Below are 16,741 nucleotides of genomic sequence, written 5' to 3' on the forward strand. Positions count from 1 at the left end.
CGTGTCACATGTCAAATAAGAATACATACAAGCAATATGTAGAACTTTTTTGCATTATTTCCTACAGGAGAGTTCATAGTTCTTCAATATCCTATTCGTATGACACCTCCAAACATCCACTCAGACTACGCCCATCTGGACACTCAGCGTGAGTGGGTGAGTGAGTTGGGTTTAACACTGCTTTTAACATTATTTCAATTATATCACGGCGTGTCGGCTTAATGTGGGAGGAAAGCCCGAAGTGATGCCCGGTGAAAGCCACGAGCACGGGTATGGTACTGACAAACCTAGAAACACAATCGGGGCGAAACGGGATTCGAACCCATCATAGGTTTCTGGCGTGTCCAAGGGATGCAACTCGCGGCATCTTAGAGGACTGGGCCACCCGTCCTCTCCTTGACACTCAAAATATCCCTATACAATGTTGAGTAGTATATCTTGACAGGAAACTGTCTTTAGCATCAAGCAGTATTACAATCTCATTAAAATCAGATCTTAGTTCTCGCTACTGCTAAACAAAGATCTGAGGACATCCCATTACGGGTCACGTCAGAACGACCTTTCATCCAACCAATCAGTGCGTCGCTTACCAGATCATGAAAGTAACCGTCGGAATGTGTTTTCTAATCATGCAATATTTAACACACGGTATTCCGAACAACAGTTATGGATTTTATGATTATATCCATGCAATCTAGGCCATCTATAAACCATTCCAGAATGTTCTTCTTATCGTTTTTAATTCTTTTAATCGAGAATATGTCAAAATATGTTTCGAAGCGTCGTTGCCAGATTGAAACTAGTGTCGTAAAGCTCGAGAAAGCTGCCTTCTGATTGGCTCATGTCGATTTCTTGTCAATCATTTCATTGGTCGGTCAAAACTCGCGAAAGGTCGTTCTGACGTGACCCGTAAAGGGATGTCCTCAGATCTTTGTTCAGCAGTAGTGAAAACTAGGATCTGATTTTAATGAGATTGGCAGTATTATGTACCGAAATCGGAGTTAACAAGGTTTCACTGTAATATCATGATAATCATGATAATATTAATGCTTTTCATGACATCCAATCTTTTAATGTTTTTACCACAAAACAAAGAACAATACAAAAATATTCCTTGATAATGTCACATATGAACTGAAATTGATGTACCTGTATTGTTACCATGGTTACAGACAAAACAAACCACTGTAATATTTATGAGGAAATGAAGAACCCATGACTTGCTAAAAACATTAATCACGATAGGTATTCACTCATTTGTTTTTCAAGCTAGAAACCTGTAATCCGATATTCTTGATATAATTTTAATCTTGTTGCGTACAGAATAAAATAGTTGCAGAACAGAGTATACACGCTGTTTTCTTTATTAAAGAGATGAATAGGACAGTATTCATATATTTCTAGATACAGCCTCAGTACAATGCATCTCAATAGTGGGGACCATGTCAAAAGTTTTAACATCATTCTCAACAACAACTTGCTTCACAGATTATCTACTGCCAACAAACAGGAAATGCAGGAATTCATATTTCACACAGAAGTCATTATCATGAAATGATATAAATATTTTGACACAATCCCTATACACCTGTCATAAAATTGACAAGGACGATATATGCAAAGAGGCAAAATAATGATACCCCTGTTTGTATTTTACTGAAGAAAATGTGGCGTTTATCTTGGAAACTTTTCAAGTTGACTCCTCAAATACATAAATAAGTTCATAGACACAGTTGTTGGGAGAAGTAGAAAATGGCATATTGACTGGCTTCCCTTTCAGTAAAATACAAACAGCTTCCCAGCACTTGTTCAAACCACACCATACCATGCAGGACATGGGGTGTCAGTGATCACAAAATGTCACAATACGTTGGAGCTGGTAAGAATTCCGACAACGCATAGTGCATGAACGTAAGGTAGAGCAAGGCACTACCCTTCAGGTCTCTGGACAACAAATTACTCCGTCGCGTCGCCATAGCAACCATCCTCATTTTAAGCACCTTTCGAAAAGTACAGATCCTACATAGCCTCCTCGCATAGATTTAGAAACGTTCTGTTCAAACAGCCTCCTATTTGACTGTAACACCTCGGCAGCTTCCTTGTTTAAAGGATCCTCGGGGTTTGGTTCCTGCAAACACAACACAAGACACCATGAGACCACGAGTGAGTGAGTGAGTGACTAGAGTTTAACGCCGCTTTTAACAGTATTCCAGTTATATCATGGCGTGTCAGCTTAATGTAGGAGGAAAGCCCGAAGTGATGCAGGTCTCAGACGTTTACCACTTCGGTGAAACCCACGAGCACGGGTATGGCGCTGACAAACCTAGAAACATAATCAGGGCGAACCGGGACTGGAACCCACAATCATAGGTTTCTGGCGTGCCCAAGGGACGCAACTCTGCACAGCGAATCGCGGCGCCTTAGACGACTGGGCCACCCGTGCCCCCACATGCTGTAAAGGAGGCAACGTCATCCATACAGTTCTTTGTTTTTCTTTGTTTCTTGAAGTTTTAATGCCGAACTCAGCAGTATTCCAGCTATGGGATGGCGGTCTGTAAATAATTGAGCTTGGACCAGACAATCCAGTGGTTCGTATGTAGCTAGCAGGACTTGCTGCTTTCAAAAGTTACATGCCCTTCTGCAAACTAACTGGCAAAAAACTGAATGTTAGAGGCCATGACTGAGATACCCAGGCGGCTCCTCCCTCCCCACCCCAAAAACGTCATTTGCAGATTAAAACCTTGCTTCCATTTGCCTCATTTCATGACGATTTTATGATCAAATAAAGATGTTGTTGTACAGAACATTACAAAATGGCCGCCGGTTGGGTCATTCTACCAAGATTCCCCCTAAATATTTTCTCATCTCAATTACATGATTCATGTCCAAATAAAAAAACTAAACATACAGAGAGAATGGGTGAAATTTTGACTAGCCAGACAGGCCATCTACTTTATGTTTCATCAAGCCTTTTAAACTTTTAACTGGCCATGGGCCAGCGAGCTAGCAGTTAGATCAACCCCTGCTGTAAGGCCCTAGATGGATAACAGTCACATGACCATCTACTGTTACATAAAGAAGTAAGCTAAAGAGGATCTTACCAAAAACAAGTACTGTAATCCATAAACTATAGAGTTGATAGTTAAAACAGGCTTCCAATCTTCTCTGAAACAAATAATAACATCCATTACAAACACTGAGAACAAGGCAACATGTATACTACTCAAAAGAAGTCGGAGGACACCACCAATAGACGCATGAGGTACACCAAAAATGTGGGGGGAATCCCAATCTCATTAAAATCAGATCTAAGTTCTCGCTGCCGCTAAACAAAGATCTGAGGACATATCATTTATGGTTTCATCAGAACGACACTTTCGCGAACTTTGACTGATCACTGAAATGACTAACAAGAAGTCGACATCAGCCAATTAGAAAGCAGCTTTCTCAAGCTTTATGGCACTTGTTTCAACCTGGCGACTTCCATTTCAGACTACGCTTGAAAAATATGTTTACACAATACTCGATTAAAATTTTGAAAACTGAACCAACGAACATACCGGAATGTCTAATATACGATATTGAGATTGTATGGCAGTGCTTCCCACGTACTGTGCAAAGCCTCCTCCGTTCAAATGTTTATCCCACGGAAGCGAGAGAGAGAGAGAATCAGTCGTACGGACCGTAACTGTCGTTCGGAATACTCCGTGTTAACGTTTTCGAGGTTGCATGATTAGGAAACACATTCCGAATGTCACTTTCACGATCTGGTAAGCAATGCTTTGATTGGTCGGATCAAAGGTCGTTCTGACGTGACCTGTAATGGGATGTCCTCAGATCTTTGTTTAGTGACAGCGAGAACTAAGATCTGATTTTAATGAGATTGGGCGAATCCTTTCTGATCGCAAAAATAACCACAGATGATATGATGTCAGTCACATAACACACTACACCTGATGAAGGAGTAAGCATATACTCCGAAACGTTGGGTTTCGTCTTAATAAAGAAGTTGACATCCACAAATTCTCTTTCTTATAACACACAGGGATTTCAGTTTTTAAAATAAACATTCGTCATTGGGGTAGTTTTCTGATCTGTGTCAATACTAGTCCTCATAGAACACGTACAATGTGACTGCAGCTAGCTGCGGTAACTGTATCTCGGTGATGCTCCCTAGAAACGATTTTTATATTGTTAAGCTCTGGGCTGTTCCATAGTGTCTTCCCAAATGATCTCTAATCCAAATCCACATTGCAATTAATGAACTTATGACAAAATGCAACATGATTCACCTCCTTAAACACTTCATACCCGTGAAGATCCGGGGTAGAATAGGTCTTCAGCAACCCATCTTTGCCGTAAAAGGCGAGTCTGCTTGTTGTAAAAGGCGACTAACGGGATCGGGTGGTCAGGCTCGCTGACTTGGTTGATGCATGTCATCGATCCCAATTGTGTGGGTCGATGCTCATGATATTAATCACTGGATTGTCTGGTCCAGACTCGATTAATTACAGACTGCCATTATATAGCTGGAATATTGCTGAGTGCGGCGTTAAACAACAAACCAACCAACCAATCAAACTTAAACACTTCTTGCCTTCAAATACAAGTACTTGTATATAGAAAATCTCACCTGAGTGCCTTTTGATATCAAATATATCAACATGAGTTGATAAAAGTGGAAACATTCCGAGGCTTGCCGAGGATTTTTGCCACTTTTATCAACGAGTGTTGATATATTTGATATCAAAAGACACGAGGTTGAGATTTTATTTATCATCCAACATCATTCTTCCAACTTTTTCAATTTGTAGACAGTAATTAGCAGGGTCTTCAGTGTAAAAAGTACTGCTTTCAGCTTCAGTAGCAGAGCCATTAGTGATGTCATTTGATTGTGACATCATGGTAACCACTGACGTCACAATGGTCTGCAAAGCATTGTGATGTAATTTCATTGCAGCGATATCTACAGTGTAGATATCGCTTGATCTAATCCAAGCGATATCTCCGGTGGGTGCCAGTTTTGGATGATAAAATAAATTGTGCAACAATATATTTACTTATCAAATTTTTCTTTTTATTAGCCAAAAACCACACCCTCTTGATAATTTCAACCTGATAAGGAGAGAGAAAGATGATGATAGAAAATATATCAACATATGCTTCAAGGTAAGTGTTTTAGGAAACAAATTGCCTTGCTTATTTGTGAGTTTTCCCCCTTAATGCCGAATGGCAGGCATGGTAACAAAAGGTACCATCTTTAAATGTCTCTTGGTAGATGCGACCGATGCTCAAACCACCGACCTTCTGCTCTCTGGGCGATGCTCTGACTTTAGTCCAGCCAGGCAAAAAACTCACTGGAAAATGGCAAGACAGTTGATGGGTTACTGAAGTGTTGTTACCTAAGAATGTTGAGACAGACGTTGCCCTCTAGGTCTATGTTGGGGTGGTACACCATGGTCTCGCACTTCACCTTCGGAGGATCATGAGGATAGCCGGGCCCTACTTTAAAGCTGAATATAAACTTGCCACCTCGGTAAAAACCCTGAAAGACATAACACAATGTCACCATCTCAATGACCAGTATTAAAAAACCCACACAGATTCTTAAGATTTACAATCTCTCAACATATGAAGCAAACAAAACAATAGGTACAAACATCATGAACATGACAGATTACATCACTTCAATTAAGTTGAATTTGTAAACAGTAAAGGTGCCACAATAAATTGAAATATCGATATATTGCTATTGGTCAGCACTTAAAGTCAATAAATCGATTGTTAAATCAGGTTCTGATCAATAGTATTGACTTCACTTAGGAATATCGATAGTTTCGATAGTATTTTTCACAGTTTCAATAAACGTGATAAAATACATGCAATGCTGTTCAAATTTGTTTTTCTTTTGATCATGAGTGGTAGTAATTTCCACATGGTAATGTGGAAGTTTCTTTTTCTTTAATTATTAAGGTAAAGAAAAAAACAAATGAGTCATATCTCAAACTTTACTTTTTATCTATTGTTATGGTTAACACATTCAAAGGAAACTTCAAGTCCAAGGTTTAATTCAACTCGAAAATCCATCTAAAATGATACACTGAAACTATCGATATTTATCGCAATAGTTGCTTGCAATATCAACAGTTATAATAGTATCTTTCAATATCAATAGTTATCGCATAAATTAGTGATTTCCAAACCAATAGTCACCCCTAGTAAATGGTGTCGTCTTGAAAATATTTATTTGAATTACTGTATTCAACGTAATAAGCGCCTAGGGCGCTCTCAAAATTAGAAATAGGGGGCTCTTATTAGAATATTATTTTGGTGGAAAAAACAGAGTTGAAAGATAAATTTCAAGGTTTATGCTAACGGCCTGACTGTTTATATACGACAGATATATATTTCCAGAATTTAATTGCCCATAATTAAGGCTGCATATAACACATGAGTGTGTATTATACACGAATAAATAAGTCTTGTGTACATTGATCAGTCGGAAGGGGTGCTTATTGGGATTGTTCACTTGCACCGTGGGCGCTTATTACGTCAAATACGGTACATATATTGTGGGGACATCTGAAGTCAAAAGGGGTGGATAATGGTTTTGATGATCTTGAAGGGAAAGAAAATATGTGTTAAGTACAAGATATGTGTCAGTTATGTAACACCGCATCGTAGCTGCCCAAAATGTACCTGTAAATGAATGAGTACAATCTTTGTGTGACCTAAGTCACTAAACATTGGAATATGAATGTTTTAAATTGTTGCCCGCAACATGTCAAACAATGTAACTTGTTGACCAGAAAACCGATAGTTGAAGGCAATGATCCATACAAGTTGATTGAAATGACACACAATGTACATAGAGGGCAACTTCAGTCCCCCAGTTTAGCAAGTACTTACTACAAGCATAGGGTGACTAAGTGTGTATGGTCTATACACCACTATTAGCAATATTCCAGCCGGCGACACGAGAAATGGGCTTCACACATTGTACCCATGTGGGGAATTATACCTGGTGTATCAGCCTGAAACATCCCCCTGGCCAATTCTTTCACACCCCTGGCCAGACTTTCCACTCTCGAATTGAAAGGTAGGGAGGGTTCAGCCTAGGCCAGGTCTTCCCCATCCCTGGCCAGACTTTCCACCCTCGAATTGAAAGGTAGGGAGGGTTCAGCCTAGGCCAGGTCTTCCCCATCCCTGGCCAGACTTTCCACCCTCGAATTGAAAGGTAGGGAGGGTTCAGCCTAGGCCAGGTCTTCCCCATCCCTGGCCAGACTTTCCACCCTCAAATTGAAAGGTAGGGAGGGTAAGCTTAAAATTTGAGGGGGAAAGATCTGGTCAGGGTTGGGGAAGAACTGGCCTGGAATATTCCTTCCCCAGGGAGGGTTTAGCATAGGCTATTTCATACCCAGGGAAGAGGTGACCTTGGCCAAGTTTCCTCGGGAAATCACTGGTCAGGGGAATGTTTAGCCTGGTACACCGGGTCTTCGGTGTGACAAGCAGGACACTTGAACCCCTAGGCTACCCCACCACCCACAAGCATTGGATACAGGTAATGGGATGATCGAATTTAAAATGTTACTTCGTCTGGGGAAATGATGAGTTTGAAGCTGAGTAGATCATCTGGATCAGGGAAGTCCACTTGACAAGTCTTGGGCAGATTTAGTTCATTGATATCTGTAACAGAAGATTACATGAAAATAAAGGAACTACTTTTCACAGTATCATTTCACCATCTCATTAACCCTAAGCTAGTGAAATTACGAAAACATATGATGTAATTGGTGTTGGACATGTTGGACACTATTCTTGCCACTGATTTATCTTTGCATACGTAAAATATCAATGTATGTCTTGGTGGTTAGAGAATAAGCAGGACCACAGTCAAGCAATAATCAATTTGAGAACTGATTATCATGATTATGATGATGGACCATACATTTATTCAGGGCAATAACCATGACAACCAGCACTAAACAGGTGACAGATTTTAATAGTGTGGCCTACCTTTAGAATTCAGGACTACATACATTTTAAAGCCAAAACCCTGATGTAATTTGTGAAATTGTGTTGCAAGATACAGTGGCAAAATAGTTCCCAGTGACATCAGCCTAGACAGTGTAGACACAGGGTTGCCTATCGAGTGTACCTATGTTTCCATTCTCATTGAAATCAGATCTCAGTTCTTGCTACTACTTAAAGATCTGAGATGACAGTTCACATCAGAACGACCCTTTGCAAACTTTGACCGACCAATGGCTAACAAGAAGTTGACATAGCCAATCACTTTCCTGATCTGGTAAGCGACACTCTGGATGAAAGATTGTTCTGTTGTGACCCGTAATGGGACGTCCTCAGATCTTGTTTAGCATAAGTGATAACTCTCTCTCTCTCATATGCGTGTGTATGTGTGTACTAGTCCGGACTAATGCCGATTTTATAGTGCTAGCCCACTGAGATACCATGCCGCAGTTTAACATGAATACCAAACTCAGACACAGTATACTAACTCCGAGCCGACCAGTCCTTGTTTTAGACCTTTAATGCCGAGCACCAAGCAGGGTAGCAACATCTTATTTACTTCTTTTGGTATGACAAGCCGGAGACGTTTTCAGCTCATGCCATATCGGCTAATTCCTCACCACAAAGTATCTTGTAGATTACGGAAAGGGACAAGTGCGCCAAATGGCATCAGGATCACTCATAAGTGTCTGTAGATCAAAGTCACGAGACATCATGCCTACTCGCAACCCTTGTAAGAGAAGTCATGAGCCACACTGCCTACTTGCAACCTAAGATGGTGAAGTCATGAGCCACACTGCCTACTTGCAACCTAAGATGGTGAAGTCATGAGCCACACTGCCTACTTGCAACCTAAGATGGTGAAGTCATGAGCCACACTGCCTACTTGCAACCTAAGTAGGTGAAGTCATGAGCCACACTGCCTACTTGCAACCTAAGTAGGGGAAGTCATGAGACACACTGCCTACTTGCAACCTAAGTAGGGGAAGTCATGAGACACACTGCCTACTTGCAACCTAAGTAGGTGAAGTCATGAGCCACACTGCCTACTTGCAACCTAAGTAGGGGAAGTCATGAGACACAATGCCTACTTGCGACCTAAGTAGGTGAAGTCATGAGACACAATGCCTTCTCACAACCATAGTAAGTGAAATTACGAGACAATATGCCTACTCGAAAACCTCTGTAGGTGATCAAACCCGTGAAAATCCGGTTTGAGAATAGGTCTTCAGCAATCCAAGCTTGCCTTAAGACAACTACAACGACTCCGCTTGTTGTAAGAGGCGACGGGATTGGGTGAGCAGGTTCACTGACTTGGTTAATGCATGTCACGATATTCCAATTGCATATATCAATGCACACAGATTCTCAGAAAAAATGGCTGCTTCCCTATGTGACATGTGACCTATGGCAGAGATGGTCCTCATGAGAAGGTGTGGCACTGAATTCTGAAGGTGCTCCTCCAATTGTCGTGTGTTGGAGTCGGACAGATCCTCAGAAATAAGGGTTGCTTGTCTCAGTGACTTGTGATTATGGCAGAGATGGTCCTCATGAGAAGATGTGGTACTCAGTTCTAAAGGTACTTCAACAGTGTATGTCTCACAGTCAAATGCAACTGTACAGTATAAGTACTCTCTGCCATTATTAGGGGCACGGGTGGCCCAGTCGTCTAAGCAGCTACAACTAGCTCAAACTGGGCATGCCAGAAAACAATGATTGTGGGTTGAACTTGAATCCTTGTTCGCCCTGATTATGTTTCTAGGTATATTGATGCGTGTTGTTTCCCATAATAATCATCATGATCATAAACATCCTTGTTCACACCATACACTGTTTATATTCCTTCACATTGCTCAACTAGCTCAAACTGGGCATGCCAGAAAACAATGATTGTGGGTTGAACTTGAATCCTTGTTCGCCCTGATTATGTTTCTAGGTATGTCAGCACCATACCTGTGCTTGTGATTTCCCCTAAGTAGTAAACGTTAAGATCTGCATCATCCTTCCACTTCAAGCTGTCATGACGTGATTTAACTTGAATACGGTTCAAAGTGGCGTCAAACCCAAATCTCTCTCACTATGTCTCACTCACTGTTTATCTATGTCTCCTAGTGGAGGGTATACAACACAGGGTCATGTTTCACTGAAATGAAGTGTTATTGATGTGTGTTGTTTCCCATAATAATCATCATGATCATAAACATACTTGTTCACAACATACACTGTTTATATTCCTTCATATTGCTCAACTAGCTCAAACTAAGATTGGTCCATACTTCTAGGCATTTGCGGACACAGTACCAAATGTCCTTAAAAAATATAAGTACTACCTGTTTGGAAGGATAAAGGGTATGCTCCACTTAATACGAGTACAATTCCTAATGCCATTGCTATCACTAGACTGACTAGTACCAGTTCATCTTGTTCATTGTATAACGTTTAGTCCGCCTCCTTGTCATGTGAAATTATTTCATGTTCAAAATGTTTAATGAACAGGTTCTTGAGTCGTTTCCATTTCATTCTTGTGAATTACTTTATCCCGATTTTCCCTAAATGTATATCGTATAACAAAACAAATTCTTTTCTCAGAACTTATGACAAAAATCTATTTATAGGTGCACCACAAACCTTTCTGAATTCTGAGTTGCGCAGCGGACGCTTTCTTCCCTCTTTCTGCTGTGGTACTTTCACCATCTTTCTTTTGTTGTTTTAGTGAGAATAACTTAATCATGACTATAACAAGAACCTATCACTACAAATACCGTATTTTTAAGAATTCCTATGAGAAGAAATGAAACGATCACGATCTTCGCGAAACTTCAGGATCCTCCGAAGCGACACACAGACATGTCAATGCAGAGCTAGGCTGTTTATTTAAAACATATGAGAATAATATAAAACTCAATCAAAAGCACACATGATACTTAAAGATAAGATATCGGTAGAATTTAAATTTAGAACTGTCTGTAAATACATAAAATAGTTTTACATCCAATATATTGGTATTTTTACATACGAAACGTGAATTGCATCGTATGTGGCCGGTGTCAGTTAATTGTGATTCCTATGAAAAAAACTCAATGATTTTTACCAGGAATTATTATATACCTCCCATCGTTAATTATTTTGATAAAACAAGGCATAAATACATAACACACATGTTTATTCCGAGCATCTATTCAAAGTTATATGATTGTTTTGTATGATAGAAAACAAGTTTCGTTGTTTGTTTTGGTTGGTAATTTTATAGACACCTGTGCTGAGCGACAGTCAGCAGTTAGACGCATGTTTTGGGGTCCGCCTATCTTCGTCTTGGGAATAGTGGAACCTGTTTGTAAGTTAACAACTCATATGCAGAAAAGTTGATAATTTTTTATGATATTTACGCTTGACACTTGCTGGATATTTTTTTCAGATTATAAATATGTTTTGGATGACTTTGACCGTAGTTATCTCAGGTAGCTGTCATGTATCATTTGCAACGTGCGTTGATAACCTATAGGCCTATTGACCGTTGTATTGTAATTTTGTCACGTCTGTCTAGAATATACGGTGTATGTATATTAAATGACATTTATTCAGTATGTTGTACTATATAGCAGATCTCGCACTATCTCGATCAATAGCTTTGCGATGAGTCAGTGTAACAGGTTGTTAATAACTTTGACATATTTAATGGTAGATCTACATATGTGCTAATTCATGCTTCCTCTACGGAACGATTGTTGTTATAATTCATATTTTATATAGGCCTACCTTTTCATTGAACACAAAAGGAAGTACCTTTTGTTAGAATTCCCGAAATTTTACATATTCCAACAATCTCCATGCTGTTACAATTGATTTTTGACACGACCTATTGGCATGTTTCAACTGTGTCATCATGTACCTGCATGTATTGATAATGAATACCCAAAGGACAAACACATTAGCAGGACTTCAAAGTCAACCCTTAAAGGATGGTATTCTTCAAATATAGAATGTATCATTGTATGAAGTATCCCTATGAGACATGTTTTTGAGACACCTCTTTTCAAGCCCCTAAAATATACGTAACCACACACTTAAAGGGGCACTGCTCTCTGACAATTCACCAGGACTGGTTGTTGCCTTTGTTATTGTTGTTTTCCTGCGTATACACTGATAATATCCCAGAAATCTTTATTCGTTCGTGACCTGTGCTGCGCCAAACGTAAGTGCATTTGTCTATTTTATTGATAGTATAAGGGCGAATTGTCACATTGATCATCAAAATAAAATATAGTTTTGTCTTGAAAATAATAGTCAGATATAGGTACAGTATCTTTGGGGGTAGCATCAGTAATGGTGACAAAGATTTAATGAGTCACATGCTTGGTATAGCGCGTTTGTCATTTTCCCTATTTTGACTTGTAACACAAATTAGACAGTTCGCCTGAGCATTGCTTATCTTATTGTGTGTTTATGTTACAGTCAGTGTGTAAAACAGCTAATAATTTCAATTTTTTAAATGTCCAAATTTTCAGTTATTTTACAAATTGACTGAAAAATCTGTCCATTTAGTTTTTTGTGATAACGAATTCCAAACATTGTGATTTTTACTGTCATCACCTAGTAAAATTGACGGGATTAAAAGAAAATGAAAGTCAATGTACATTTCTATGTTTTTTTCGCTTCTATGTCTGTGGCATAATTTGTCAGCTGTGATGTTTTCAGCCCTTTTGAACTTTTGAACAAAGAGACTTCTAGATGTCACATGCCTTTGTAACAATCAAACTATTTAAAATATATATAGCATTTCAGGATATTAAGTCTCGTGTTCGTTTCTCTACTGATGATGGAAGTTTGTTTCAGGTGTTTTGCATAGGTGTCAAGTCTCATTGATCAGTTGAGATAGCACACGTGACGACTATTTTCATGATATTCATGTTTCTTTAACGATCGTATCCATTGATCATCTATTGGCTGCTGTTTGTAAACTTCCTGTCATGTGACTGATCATGTGGTGCATCTTAGATTCTATTTTTAACTTGACGGTAATGGAGGGGCTTGTAATCTCGTGATGGTAACAAAGTTTTGCCTGATTGCCTCGTCTCGCATGGTGAGACATTATCACAATTGAATTGACAAAATATGGTCATTTGACCATCCCAGGGTAAACAGAAATAAATGTAAGTTGTATTTAAATAAAATGCAAAAAATTAATCACCATAACCAAATTTACTTTGAGTCGCTTGTATGAAAAACATTATAAAAATAGTATGACAAAAAACATAGTAGTGCACATGCTTTGCAAATCCTGCATTCAACCGAAATCTGAACGACAGTTTACGAACCGGATTTTGATTTCGGTGCACGATTTTGATTGGACTATGCATAGAGTCGTTAGTCCATCCAAAAATGTAACTCCGGAATTCCAGCCTAGTTCAGCAAGGGTGAAAACTGGACTTTTATAGTCAGTTAACTCTCTTGCCTCGGGAAGATGAATCACTTGGTGTACAGGGTTAGAAACTAACAGTTTTTGTCCACTACTCCTTATAATGATAACATATAGCAAAACCCTTAAAATGGGCCAATTTCTACTAGTCCTTAGGATATCTTTACTATTGGGCAGTTTGGTAAGGACTATAGGACTAGTACCAATTTTTAACGCTGAGTGTAGACTTTTCAGCTTGCGTACCTGTATGTCTACAGAACTTTTTTAACTGATTGATTTCAGGCACCACACATACTTGGACTCTGAATAATGCAAAAAAATGCTGCATCTGGCTTATAAATAACTTAGACATGTATTGCTGGTATGAGCTTATGCCATGTGTGGCATCATATATACATGAACTCTATTGCAGTGAATAATGCGAAAAAGTGCTTCATCTGGCTTATAATAACTTAGGCATATTTCGCTGGGGCATGTCATCAACAGATGTCACTCAGTTGCGGCAGCTAGTGAGCCCTACCTGGCAGTGTTAGACCGCCAGGTAGATGCCGGAGTGCCCCCTTAATGACGTAATCGAGGTAGATTTCATGTGTGACATATTGGGGCATCACATCGATAGATAAAATTCAAAGTCACCTGAAACAGTATAAAGCAGAATTATGTTTTATAATGGTTCTGTCATTTGCTTACGAAACCCAATAGTAGAGCTGAGTATCGCCTGGTATCTTGCGATAGGATGCGTATCACGTTACGGACCAATACTACTGGTATCATGATACCCCACTTCAAATAGGAAAAAATGATGAAATCACTGAAATACAGCTCTAGATGGTCTTTCTTTATACATTTATCCATTGTTATCTTAAAAACTTTAATAAAGAAAACCACCTGACTAAAACAGTTTTAAATGAAGGGATGGTTATTCGATGAGTCCTCAGCTACCTGTACCTAATCCTTGTGTTCTGCCATGCTTACAGGTGGCACTATTCTAGTTCTGTCATTATGGGAGGTAACTCTATTAGTTCCTGTTCTATTTATAGCATTTTGCGTTTTCACAAACTGAAATTTAAGTATCGTGTGTACCTAAGTATCGATATCATCTGTACCGGTGAATTGTTACAGCACTATCCAATAGACTAGGCCCAGGGGAGTTAAAATATCTTAAATGCCAAATGTGAATGGTCTATAAACACAGCATGGTTAAATATCAAGCTATGAAACACAGAAAAAGGATCAAAATCAATCTCAGTCATAGTATTATCAACACAATCCGAAATCCGAAAATGCTTTCACTGCAGGGATACTTTTTTTTTTATTAAACCATGAGGGGTATTTCCAAATAAAGACAATCGATGAGCCTCCATGTTCTTTTTGTCTGATTGTTCAGGTTGAATAAATTAATTAACATGCATGCTTTGTAATATCGAAATCTTCTAACCAATCATTTTTCAGAAATGTGTGTATTGCCTCAGAGTATATTTACGCTGTCCTTACAGACGGAAGCCAGTCTATTGTCTTGCTCAGTTGTGTTAGCGAGCAAATCAACTCGCAGCAGCTGGTGAACCCTACCTGGCAGTGTTAGACTGCCACGTAGATGCCGGAGTGCCTCTTTAATGACGTAATCCAGGTAGATTTCATGTGTGACATATTGGGGCATCACATCGACAGATACAAATTCAAAGTCACCTGAAACAGTATCAAGCAGAATTATTTTTTTATAATGGTACTGTCATTGGTTTACGAAACCCAATAGTAGAGCTGAGTATCACTTGTATCTTGTTATACGATTCGTATCACGATACAGACTGATGATACTACTGATATCGTGATATCCCAAATTGGAAGAAATGATGAAATACCAATGGGAATGATAACAGGCGAGTAGCTACTCAAATACCTGTAGCCCTTAGCCCTGAGCATGTAATCCTTTGTCCTTTGTTTGTTGTTTAACGCCACACTCAGCAATATTCCAGCTATATGACGGCGGTCTGTAAATAATCAAGTCTGGGTCAGACAGTCCAGTGATTGACATCATGAACATCGATCCACGCAATTGGGATACGATGACATGCATGAACCAAGTCAGTGAGCCTGACCATCCGATCCCGTTAGTCACACACACACACACACACACACACACACACATACACACACACACACACACACACACACACACACACACACACACACACACACACACACACACACACGTGCATGCACGTCGCTATATAAGTGCAATAATCTTGGACGTGACATTAAACCCAATTTCACCTCACCTCACCTAATCGGACCACCCGATCCCGTTGGTTTGCTCTTAAGACAAACGTGGTCGCCTCTTACGACAAGCAAGGGTTTGTGAAGACCTATTCTCTACCCGGATATACACGGTTCTTTTGACGAGGTAATTGTGCGAAAACAAGGTCCCTCGGGTCCTTTTTTTATCAATACATTATATTTTTATTTGGAAATAGATGGAAGGATAAAAAATACGCGTTGCACACAAGGAGTAGAATATATATGTTGGTCTTGATTATATAGAACCCAACTATAAATTTGAGATACATCAAAAGACACTACCGATGGCCACGAATACTTAACTAATATTTCACACACCGTATTCGACGTAATTAGTGCCCAGGGCGCTCTCAAAATTAGAAATAGGGAGCTCTTATTTGAATTTTATTTTGGTGAAAAAAACATAGTTAAAAGATAAATTTCTTGGTTTATGCTGACAGCCTGAAATGTTTATATACGACAGATATATTTTTCAAGAATTTATTTGCCCATAATTAAGGGTGTATATAACACACAAGTGCGTATAATACGCGAATAAATAAGTCTTGTATACATTGATCAATCGGAAGGGGTGCTAATTGGGTTTGTTCACTAGCCAATACATTAGCAAATATTGCCGTGGGCGCTTATTAGAGCGGGGTGCTTATTACGTCGAATACGGTACGTGTATCATTGTATGGGAATGTAAGCTTTTGATATCATTGTATGCGGCGATAGAAACTAACAGGTTTAGTCCACTAGTCCTTATAATTATATATAGCAAAACCCTAAAAAGGGCAAATTTCGACTCGTGCTTTGGATGTCTCAACTATTGGCAGTTTGGCAAAGACTATGGGTCTAGTGCCAATTTCTAACGCCGGTATGGGAATGGAAGCTGCTAATGGCCACCATTTTGTTTAGAATTATAATGTACAGCTGCAATGGTCATCCCTGATGTAGCTGACAACACATTGATGTGACTTGATTTATGATTATCTGCGTATTCCTATATGCAACTGG

The 16,741-nt window shown here is 39.3% G+C and overlaps 2 protein-coding genes across 3 annotated transcripts in view; one reads left to right on the plus strand and one right to left on the minus strand.

The window, feature by feature from the left end:
• Positions 1–1,343: 1,343 nt before the first annotated feature.
• LOC139466760 (NEDD8-conjugating enzyme Ubc12) lies at positions 1,344–10,873 on the minus strand. The gene is made up of 5 exons (XM_071248425.1): positions 10,660–10,873; positions 7,592–7,686; positions 5,403–5,545; positions 3,102–3,165; positions 1,344–2,128 (listed from the first exon to the last, which is right to left on the minus strand). Exons 1-5 carry the CDS (start codon positions 10,760–10,762, stop codon positions 1,988–1,990), a joined length of 546 nt encoding a protein of 181 aa, XP_071104526.1. The 5' UTR covers positions 10,763–10,873; the 3' UTR covers positions 1,344–1,987.
• Positions 10,874–11,279: 406 nt separating this feature from the next.
• LOC139467111 (phosphatidylserine synthase 2-like) overlaps positions 11,280–16,741 on the plus strand; it is a 52,007-nt gene continuing 46,545 nt past the window's right edge. Inside the window, exon 1 of one of the 2 annotated variants that reach the window (XM_071248829.1) lies at positions 11,280–11,365. The gene's annotated coding sequence lies outside the window, so the exon portion shown is untranslated. The remainder of the gene's footprint in view (positions 11,366–16,741) is intronic. The other variant, XM_071248830.1, reaches the window with a different exon arrangement.

The sequence above is a fragment of the Haliotis cracherodii genome, unplaced genomic scaffold, assembly GCF_022045235.1.
Source record: "Haliotis cracherodii isolate W230 unplaced genomic scaffold, xgHalCrac1.p SCAF_19, whole genome shotgun sequence".
NCBI classification, from domain to species: Eukaryota; Metazoa; Mollusca; class Gastropoda; order Lepetellida; family Haliotidae; genus Haliotis; species Haliotis cracherodii.